This window comes from Sus scrofa, chromosome 9, assembly GCF_054392235.1.
Source record: "Sus scrofa isolate SSC_HxYL_T2T_F1_AM1 chromosome 9, Sscrofa_HxYL_maternal_Yorkshire_Landrace_v2.0, whole genome shotgun sequence".
Classification (NCBI taxonomy): domain Eukaryota; kingdom Metazoa; phylum Chordata; class Mammalia; order Artiodactyla; family Suidae; genus Sus; species Sus scrofa.
This window is the reverse complement of record NC_139391.1, coordinates 104,306,060-104,317,064: the sequence shown is the minus strand read 5'-3', so window position 1 is coordinate 104,317,064 and position 11,005 is coordinate 104,306,060. Positions and strand designations below refer to the sequence as shown.

The following is an 11,005-nucleotide window of genomic DNA, read 5'->3' as shown; positions in this document are numbered from 1 at the left end:
AAAAGTATTTTCTCATAAAGAGCCAACACCTTTTTCAGTAACTCTGACGCAATGCCTATGTTCTATAGCTTGGGGTTGTATTCACTTTACATACCCTTTATTAACCTATATGTGGTATGTGAACACCATACAACAGAATACACACAAATGCAGAAGCCTCAATTTTTCCCTTCACTCCATCAGACTGTATTATGTACTGCTAATACACTGCATTTTATGCTACACTAAAGCTATATATATATATATATATACACACACACATATACACACATATATACTTATGTGTATATACATGTGTATGTGTGTGTGTATATATATATACACATACTTCTTCATATCTTCTTATTTGTCAGGACAATTTGACATCAATATTTTAGAATTCATTATTTATAGCATTTCACCCTATTCTATTTTACATTGTTTCCCTTTTAAAGGAGTCTTTACCACTGATGAAATGTTAATGTAAGTGTCCTTTTATTTGAAAATCTAGGATTTTTTTTTACAAATCACTATATAAAGGCAATGGTCCCATAGTGATTTCACATTCTACCTAAGAAAACCCCAAGAGTGATGAACAGTAAAGCAATGGAAACAGCTTTACCACATAGCAGAAAAATGCTCTTTACCATAAAGGCTATAGTCTAGTGTAATTTCTTTCTGAGGAAAACTGAACGTTTTTTAAAAGCCCATTTTATCCTGTGAATCATACAAAGGTGCTGTTGTGTGAGAATTTGGCTTCTGGATTTGCACACATTTGTTTCTTTTACAAGTGCTTCCTCACATTAATACCCCCATCTGAATGCCCAAGCTCTTGTTTTAATCATTGTGTTATAGAGGTGGGCAGGCAGAGAGGAATTCTAATTAATCCATCAACTCTATGGACAAAGGATTTTAAAGAAAGTGGCACTTGTCATCCCAAATACATTAAAGGATCTTCATATGTCTTTCCTTTTTCATTTAATCTGAACCTCACTGAGGGATGGTGATTTAATGCTTTTTCAAAAGCCCTGATTGACTGCTGTTCTGCTGTGTTACTCACCTCTTTCCTCCTGTCTTTGTCTTTCTGTAACAACCACTTGATAGATGCCTGTGGAGACTTAGGGGCACACTCAAGGAAAGTGGTATTATTTTTTACTCCATACTGAACAAGTTCAGCTGCATTTCTATATGCTGAAGAGCAAAAATAAAAGGAGCGAGAATGAAAGAGAAGTAATGGAATTTGAAGCATATTCTCCTATATGAATGTTTATTTCTCTATAAAACTGTGAGCAGCTATGGCAGCCCCCAAAGCTAGTCTTCATCATTTAACAAGCTGACTATTACACACTGTTTACCTGGTTTGTTTAAAGGGAAAGAGACAAAGATATAAAGGAATCAATGTCTATACAAGAATGCATTTAAAGTATAGCAGAAATCGGCACAACAGTGTAAATCAACTATGTGTAAAACGAATTAATTTTTAATTAAAAATGTATTTAACATCACCTTGAATATTGAATTATTACAACAACCTTATGAATTTTGTCACCTTTTCATGGTTGAACAAATTAAGCTGTGAGAATGAGGAAACATATCCTAGTTAGTAAATGCCAAGCAATAATGAAGTCAGATTCATTCTACTCCTAAATTCCATACTCAACGTGATATAGATGAAGTTTATAAACACTGGAAAAAGGAAAAAAGCAAGGAGTGGGTGCAGTGAGATGCAGTGGCTGAGAAAAAGTTTGAAATCAGAGATGCCTGAGATAAAATCCTTACTTCACCAGCACTGGCTGTGTAACCTCACAGAAATTATTTAATCTCTGTGTCTCGGTTTTACTTGGTTCTAAAACATACTTTCAGACAGATTCTTTTTTTAATTTTTATTTATTTCTTTTTTTATCCCACCTAATCCTCAGGGCAGAGCCTCCTTGCCTGCCCTGCCTGCTTGCATCTCTCACAAGTATCCTATCTTAGTAAATTATTTTTTTTCCACTTTTTAGGGCCAAACACATGGCATATGGAAGTTCCCAGAATAGGGGTTGAATTGGAGCTGCAGCTGCTGGCCACAGCCACAGCAATGCGGGATCTGAACTGAGTCTGTGACCTACACCACAGATCATGGCAATACTGGATCGCTGACCCACTGAGTGAGGCCAGGGATCGAATCTGCATCCTCATGGATGCTAGTCGGATCTGTTTTCACTGCACCACAATGGAAACTCCCCAGACAGATTCTTTACTGAAATTCTTAAACTAGGAAGAGTATTTAGTATAACTATATGGTAGCTTAAATACGGACAGAATTCTCATTCATAAAGCAGTGGGAATAGTAATAGATCCTAGTACAAGTTCTTGATTATTAAGTGAGATAATCCACTGAAAAAGCACTTAGCTCAGATTGAGACACAAAATCAACATCAGTGTTTGTTCATCATTACTTTCACTGTCAATATTCTTATCACTATAACTACTACAACTATTATGAAGAACTGACGTACAGATTTACAAAATACTTAGTAAATAGAGAAACAGTAATCTGGATTTACTCCCTCAATTAGATGTATGGAACAATTAAGCAAAATGTGGCTTAATTTTCTTCTTGTTAGTGTAGTCAGAAACAAGAAAGTCATTCTTGAAAAAAAACCAAACAAACAAAAAACATCCAGACTTAAAAAGATTAGCAACAGGAGTCTCTGTGTTAATTGTTAGCAACAGTACCTCTGTAGTATCTTGGTGAACCAGGAAGAAGGTCTGCCTGGAGGCACCTCTGTTGGTAGGGTGGAGGTGGGGGAGGGAATTAGTAGACTAAGTGTAATAACAAGATCTCTCCAGGTCAGGATGGGGAGAAAGAAATTAAATTAACTGTAAGATACAATGCTGGACTGCCAAAAGTATATGGAGTAGCTGTAAATGGTAAAAACAAGGCACTATAGTATAACCATGTTCAGAGCAGGATTATCTGCAATAGGCAAAAGGTGGAAGCAGTGCAAGTGTTCATCAGTGGATGAAGAGATAAACAAAATGTGATATATACACACATTGGATTATGTTTCTGCCTTAAACAAGAAAAAATTTTCTTACACATGTAACAACATTAATGAACCCTGAAGAAGACATTAGCTAAGTGAAATAAGCCAGTTACAAAAGGACAAATATTGTGTGATTCCACTTATTTAAGTATCTAGAGTAGTCAGATTCATAGAGACAGAAAGTAGAACAGGATTGCCAGAAGCTGAGGAAGCAAGAAGAGGGAGTTAGTGTTTAATGGGTATAGAGTTTACCTTTGGGAGAATGAAAAAGCTTTGGTCATGGATTGTGATGCTGGTTTCACAACACTGTGAATATACTTAATGCCACAGAACTGTACATTTTAAAATGGTTAAAATAGTCAATTTTTTTATATAATTTACCACAGTAAAAAAAACCAAAGTGTTATTTTTGTCTTCAGTGGTAAATTAAAATAAGTATTTTTTTTTTCCTTCAGAAAGAAAATAATAGCTAAGAAAATCAATAATTACTATCTGTGTGAAAGACCTACATGCTAATAACATCCCCAAGTTTTGTTCCCAGACTTTTGATTTTCAAAATGCTTGGTATACATACAAATAAAATTTAATTTTTAATTTCAATATATGAATTCCACTCATTTTTATAGTGAATCTCTCTGCAAAATGACATACTTTAATCTATTATGAGGTTACCCTCACAGAAATATGATACGGAACACTGCTACTCTTTACCAAGTTTGACCACTCTCACTTTTAATACCTTTTAGATTAAATCCTCTGCATTGAGTCAATGGATTTCCGTGTCTTACATCTTGTCTTCGGCTCCTCCTGTAAAGTGTAGAAATATGTAAAATGACTTAGAATTAACATTGAAAATTATATCACATTTAAGAGACTATATTTTAAAATTTGCAATTATTTGATTGCCTAAGTTTTCATAAGGAAAAGGGGCCTGATTATCTGACACTTATTGTTCAATACTTCAAAGACAGTGTGGGAACTTAACCTTGTTTTCAATCCAAATTAATTCAGCCTCTCCCCATCTACCACTTGTGATAGATGAACCTACTATTATGTGCACATCCTGGGTAAAGGCTAGATTCCAAATTAACGGTGTAAATTTTTATTTAGAGATATTCCTACAAAATTTTCTAAGATGACAATCTCCAAACTATAAACACACTAGCAGCTACCTCATTATTTTTTCTTAAATAAGTATACTTTTCTTATAGAAGTCAATACTTTCTAACCCATTCCAGATACAGTAAAAGTTTCCAGAACAAGTGGCACAAAGAACATGAATATTTAACATAAAGTTAAGCAAAATTTTCATTTACTAGAATAAGCATTTTCCTTCAAGTTTTTATTTTGAAAAATTTTAAGACTACAGAAAAGTGGATATATGAGTACAGTGAATGATGGTATACCTAGATTTAGAAGTTGCTGTATTTTGACATACTTATTTTTTCTCTCATATGTAAGTATATGTCATGTATATACTGTGTATGCACAAATATGAAAATCTTTAGAAATTAAGTTGCAGATATAATGTTTTACCCTTTAATGTATACATAAGCATAAGTAATTTCCCTACATAATATTATTATCATAATAAAGATATCAGTATTTATTTAATAATATTATATAATATATATTTATATTAAAATTTCACTACTTGTCCCCAAAATATTTCTTATAAATTTTTAAAAAGTTTATTCAGGATACAATTAAGGTTCATTCAGTGCAATTAGCTGTTATCTATCACCAACTGAAGCATTTCAAAAATTTAGTTACATTCTTTGTTAAGTTGGTCATTATTAAATAAAAGTTTTAAATTATTTTTAAACTAATTTCTAGAGTCATATTCATTATTTACATTAGTTTTGACTGCATTACATGGTGGCACAAATCAAAAAATATCTCTTTGTAATGAATCATGGTTATGGACATTGCTGTAAGAGAGAAGGGAGGGAATGCTCTTTAAATATTGGGAGTTCAGGGAGCTCCTGTCGTGGCTCAGAGGTTAACGAATCTGACTAGGAACCATGAGGTTTTGGGTTCTATCCCTGGCCTTGCTCAGTGGGTTAAGGATCCAGCATTGCTATGAGCTGTGGTGTAGGTCGCAGCTGTGGCTCGGATCCTGAATTGCTGTGGGCTCTGGCATAGGCCGGTGGCTACAGCTCCAATTAGACCCATAGCCTGGAAACCTCCATATGCCACAGGTGCAGCCCTAGAAAAGGCAAAAAGACCAAAAAAAAAAAAAAAAAAAAATTTGGGAGTTCAGGGTAAATTGATTATGATAAATATATATGGATGAGCATATCACTTAACTGGGTTAGCTAAGTCTCTCTTAATATTTTTACCCTAATTATAAATTAAAATATTCAGTAAGAAGAAGGAAAATATTAAAATCACACTGGAATTATAAAATTTACAAATCAAAACTAATCTCAAAGTCATTGATAAAAAAAATCATTTTAAGCTTATGGCAAATTGTCAATAGTTTATATACTTGATGGATTATACACATTTAATTATGAAAATATGAGATATATATAGTTTGTGTCACTTATGTATTCTTTTCCCAAAAGTCACATGATCCTTATTAAACTGTATTTCTTTACAACCACACACACAAACTAATGGAAGTTATTCTTGTCTCTGGAATTACAAACTGTGTTTTAGAATAGTTCCTATATCAAAGTTTTACTGCTTTATATTCACTACATTTTGAAGTCACAAGGTTACTCTACTAGCTAACTTGTGAGTATATACTATATGAGACTTAAGTTACAGCTCTTACGGCTGAACCGGTCATTTTCAGCCATCTACACAAACATTTTTTTCAATGGTTAAATTTAAACTGTTATGGCTTGGCTTAAATCATGACAACAACAAAGAGTCATCTGAGCTTTCTATACATTTAGATTCCCTTAAAGGCATATAGCATCATGCAAGCATGCTAGTAGACAGAGTGATATTCTACTTCATGTAGGATTGGGAATTTAGCTCAAGATGTCAATGTTTCCTCTATTAGAGTCTATTCTTTTGGATAAACAAGGAAATCATTTTTTTCTTGTGTAAAAAGCAGATATTTAGTTGAAGACTGAACTGGTTATCTTGTCTTAAAATAAAATTTCTAACTACATTTATGAATCCAGAATGAGATTAAACTGCAAAATTTGATACAAACGTACAAATACTTAAAGATACTTGAGAGGAAAGCAAAAAATGCTTATGTTGTTTATTCTGAACACATTTTTTTTTTAAAGAAACTACTGAGCAAATAATACTTAACTTTACTATGTCACAGTATAGCCTCCATTGATTTTCAAGTATAACTGTTCTTCTCTGTTTCCATGCAAAGGACATGTTTTTGTTTTTCATTTCTACACATTCCTCTAAGTGACTTTTTTGTTCCAGTTAAATAGTGCAATTGAAATAAAACCAGGTAAGTTAACACTTTTAAGGAGATTAATGAAAAATACTTCCAATGATCACTTGCATTATTACTATTTAATCTCTAAAGAAAGTAAATTCTACATATGGGAATTTAGGAGACAATCATGCAGCAAACATGTCTTGCATTCACTGTAACTATATGCTTAAATAATTTGGGGAATAATTTGGAGACTTTAAAGCAGCATATATATTTTTAATGTAACTCCCAGAATGCAAGCATAAGCCACAGAATATCTTATGGGACTTCTTGTCATGGCTCAGCATTAATGAGCCTGACTAGTATTCATGAAGATTCAGGTTTGATCTCCAGTCTCGCTCAGTGGGTTAAGGATCTGGCATTACCGTGAGCTGTGGTGTAGGTCACAGGCATAGCTCAGATTCTGGATTGCTGTAGCTTTGATTTGACCCCTAGCCTGGGAACTTCCATATACCACAGGTGCAGCCCTAAAAAGACTAAAAAAAAAAGTTAAAAAATTTCAAAAAAATAATATCTTATACATATACAAATCAAAACCACCATGAGTAGTTTCTGTGCAGCTCAGCGGGTTAAGAATCTGGCATTGCCACTGCAAAAAAACTCACAATGAAATAAAACCTCACACCAATATATATATATATAAAGTATTTTTTGGCTCTAGTGATAGAATTAGGACATTGCCAGATATCGAGATAGCTCTTTAAATTATTATTACTTTTTTTTTCAGATCATGATACTTTTTTTTTAACTGTCTGTACTTTTAAAAAAAAGTGGTATAATTAACATATAACATATTAGACTCAGATGTACAATTTGATATTTGTATATATTGCAAAATGACTACCACAATAACATCTAGTTAACATTTGTCACCTTATATAGTTAGATGCAAAAGTTTTTTTTTTTCCTTGTGATGAAGATTTTTAGGATTTACCCTCCTAGCAATTTTCAACTATGTCACCACTCTATACCTTACATATTCATGACTTAATTATTTTATAACTGGAAGTTTGTACCGTTGCCTCTCTTTTGCCCATTTTTCCTACCACCTTCCACCAACTCAGGCAACCACAAATCTGTTATCTGTATCTATGAGCTTGATTTTTGTTGTTGATGTTTTAAAAATTCCACATATAAGTGAGATCACACTCTGTCTGATTTATTTTACTGAGCATAATGCCCTGAAGGTTCAACAACATTGTCACAAATGGCAAGATTCCATTATTTTTTTAATGGATGAACAGAATTCCATTGTATATATACAGACACATATACCACATCTTCTCTATCCATTCATCCATCAATGGACTTTTGGACTTTGGGTTGTTTCCACATCTTTGCTATTGAAAATAATGCGGCAGGGAGTTCATGTCATGGCTCAGAGGAAATGATTCTAACTAGCATCCGTGAGGATGTGGGTTTGATCCCTGGCCTCACTCAGTGGGTTAAGGATTCAGTATTGCTGTGAGCTGTGGTGGAGGTCACAGACACAGCTCAGATATGGCATTATTGGGGCCGTGGCATAGGCCAGTGGCTACAGCTCTGATTTGACCCCTAGCTTGGGAACCTCCATATGTCGCAAGTATGGCCCTAACAAGACCAAAAAAGCAACAACAACAAAAAGAAAATATGCTGCAGTAAGTATGGGGGAACATATATCTTTTTTGAATAAGTGTTTGTTTTTTTTTTTTTGATAAGTACTCAGAAGTAGAATTTATGGATTGCATGATAGTTCTACTTTTAATTTTTTGAGAAACCTACAAACTGTTTTCCATAGTGGCCGTACCAATTTATGTTCACATCAGCAGTGCACAAGTGTCTTCTTTTCTCCACATCCTTGACTTTTTTCTAACGGTCATTCTAATATGTGAGAGGTGTTACCTCACTATGGTTTTGATTTACATTCCATTCTAGTGATGTTGAACATTGTTTCATGTGCCTCTTGGCCAACTGTATATCTCTTTGGAAAATGTCTATTCAGATCTTCTGACCATTTTAAATCAAATTATTTGTATTTCTACTATTAAGTTATATGAGTTCTTTAAACATTTTGGGTAATAACTCCTTTTTGGATATGTATTTTGTAAATATTTTCTCCCATTCAGAAGGTTATCTTTTCATTATGTTGATGGATTCCTTTGTTGTGCAGAAGCTTTTTAGTTTGATGTTATTTGACTTATTTATTTTTGCTTTTGTTGTCTTTGCTCTTGGAGTCAGATTCAAAAACTCATCACCAAGATTGATGTCAGTGAGCTTACTGTCTATGTTTTCTTTCAGTAGTTTTATGATTTCAGGTCTTATGTACCAGTCTTAACCCATTTTGAGTACATTTTTGTGTGTGGTGTAAGACAGAAGTCTAATTTCATTCTTTGCATGTAGCTATCTAGATTTTTCCCAGTATTGATTGAAGAGACTGTCCTTTTCACACTGAATATTCTTATCTCCTTTGCTGTAAATTAACTGACCATATATGCCTGGTCTATTTCTGGGCTCTCTATTCTGCTCCATTAGTCTATGTGACTATTTTTATGTCAGTACATACTGCTTTGATTACAATAATGTTGTAGTATAGTCTGAAGCCAGGGAGTGTGAGTCTTCCATCTTTTTTCTTCTTTCTCAAGATTGCTTTGGCTATTCAGGGTCTTTTGTGGTTCTATATACCTTTTAGGATTGTTTGTTCTACTTTTGTGAAAAATGTCATTGGAATTTTGGTAGGGATTACTTTGAATCTGTAATATTGTTTTGGGTAGTATGGACATTTTAACAATATCAATTATTTTAATCCCTGAGCATGGAATATCTTTGCTTTTTTTTTTTTTTCTTTTTTGTCTTTTTTTGCCCTTTCTTGGGCCGCTTCCATGGCATATGGAGGTTCCCAGGCTAGGGGTCTAATAGGAGCTGTAACCGCTGGCCTACACCAGAGCCACAGCAACGCATGATCCGAGCTGCATCTGCGACCTACACCACAGCTCACAGCAACACGGGATCCTTAACCCACTCAGCAAGGCCAGGGATCGAACCCACAACCTCATGGTTCCTAGTTGGATTCATTAACCACTGAGCCACGACACGAAGCTCCATCTTTGCATTTCTTTATGTCGTCTTCCATTTCTTTCATCAGTGTCTTACAGATTTCAAGGTAGAGTTCTTTCACCTCCTTGATTAAATTTATTCCTACAAATTTAATTATTTTTGATGCTACCATAAATGCAATTGTTTTCTTAATTTCTTTCTGCTAGTTTGTTATTAGTGTATAGAAACATAACAAATCTTTTATATTGATTTTGTATCCTGTAACTTTATTGAGTTTATTTATTAGTTTAGTAGAGAACCCCATGATATAAGGTTTAATAACAGGCATGGTACTGCAATATTAAACACTTTCAAGAAAGTTTCAGTTCTTTGTTTATTACAAGTGTATGATTAAAATCATGATTTGTGATATTAGGATAACAATGTGGAGTCTGTGTTTAAGCATACATTTTATAAAGGTTAACTGGATGGTAATAGGTGAGAGAATATGAGAACACATGAATCAGGTCATTTCAGCAGAATTTCAATACTATAAAAAATATCTCAAATACGCAATGACAGTCTACATATAACATATAATTTACTTGAGAAATATTTCTTGGAGTTCCTGTCGTGGAGCAGTGGAAATGAATCTGACTAGGAACCACAAGGTTGTAGGTTCAATTCCTTGCCTCTCTCAGTGGGTTAAGGATCTGGTGTTGCCGTGAGCTGTGGATGTGGCTCAGATTGGGCATTGCTGTGGCTCTAGCGTAGGCCAGCAGCAACAGCTCTGATTAGACCCCTAGCCTGGGAACCCCCATATGTCATGGGTATGGCACTAAAAAAAAAAAAAAAAAGACAAAAGACAAAAATTTTTTTTTTTAAATGAGAAATGACTATAAACAAAATTTAAAAAATTCCTATCTTTGTTAAAGATGTACATAATACAGGAGTTCCCTTATGACACAGTGCGTTAAAGATCTGTTGTTGTCACTGCAGCGGCTCCAGTCACAGCTATGGCAAGGGTTCAATCCCCGGCCCAAGAACTTCTTCATGCCCCAGGCATGGTCAAAAAAAAAAGAAAGAAAGAAATATTTCTTGTTTGTTAAATAAAAATGCTTGTTGGTCAAATCCAAAGTCTGAAAGTTATGCAGGGAATGAATGCTAATCTCCAATTTCTTCATGTCATAGAATAGGCTGGTATGCCTAAAGGACCACGGTAAGATTCACTCTGTGGTTCTCGTATCACTTCCTTTCTTAGAAAATGTAGTGCTTCACTCTTCCTCAGCATTAAATCTGTTTGAAGATTGTATTCTAAGTGTTAGATATACCAATTTGTAGATCTGCTTACCAAGAAAGTATTATAGCCTTACCAACAGTCATGGCAATAATTTTTAAATGTCACTGCAATCATAATTGTGAGTGCAAAACAAATATGGTCAAAAATACCCGAAGTGATAATAAAAAAAATCATTTTTTATTTGAGATTATTTGGAATTTGCTTCTCTCACATTTTGTGCCCAGGTTCTGAACACTAGCCCAGTGCAGGCAGAAGATCTCAGGT

The 11,005-nt window shown here is 34.1% G+C and overlaps 1 protein-coding gene across 1 annotated transcript in view; it reads right to left on the bottom strand.

Annotated features, from left to right (window-relative positions):
- Positions 1 to 11,005, bottom strand: part of SEMA3C (semaphorin 3C) — a 181,006-nt gene that overhangs the window by 3,642 nt on the left and 166,359 nt on the right. Inside the window, exons 16-17 of the mRNA XM_013979789.3 lie at positions 3,751 to 3,818; positions 1,040 to 1,170 (exon numbers count right to left, since the gene is read on the bottom strand). Coding sequence (XP_013835243.2) covers positions 1,040 to 1,170; positions 3,751 to 3,818 — 199 coding nt within the window. The remainder of the gene's footprint in view (positions 1 to 1,039; positions 1,171 to 3,750; positions 3,819 to 11,005) is intronic.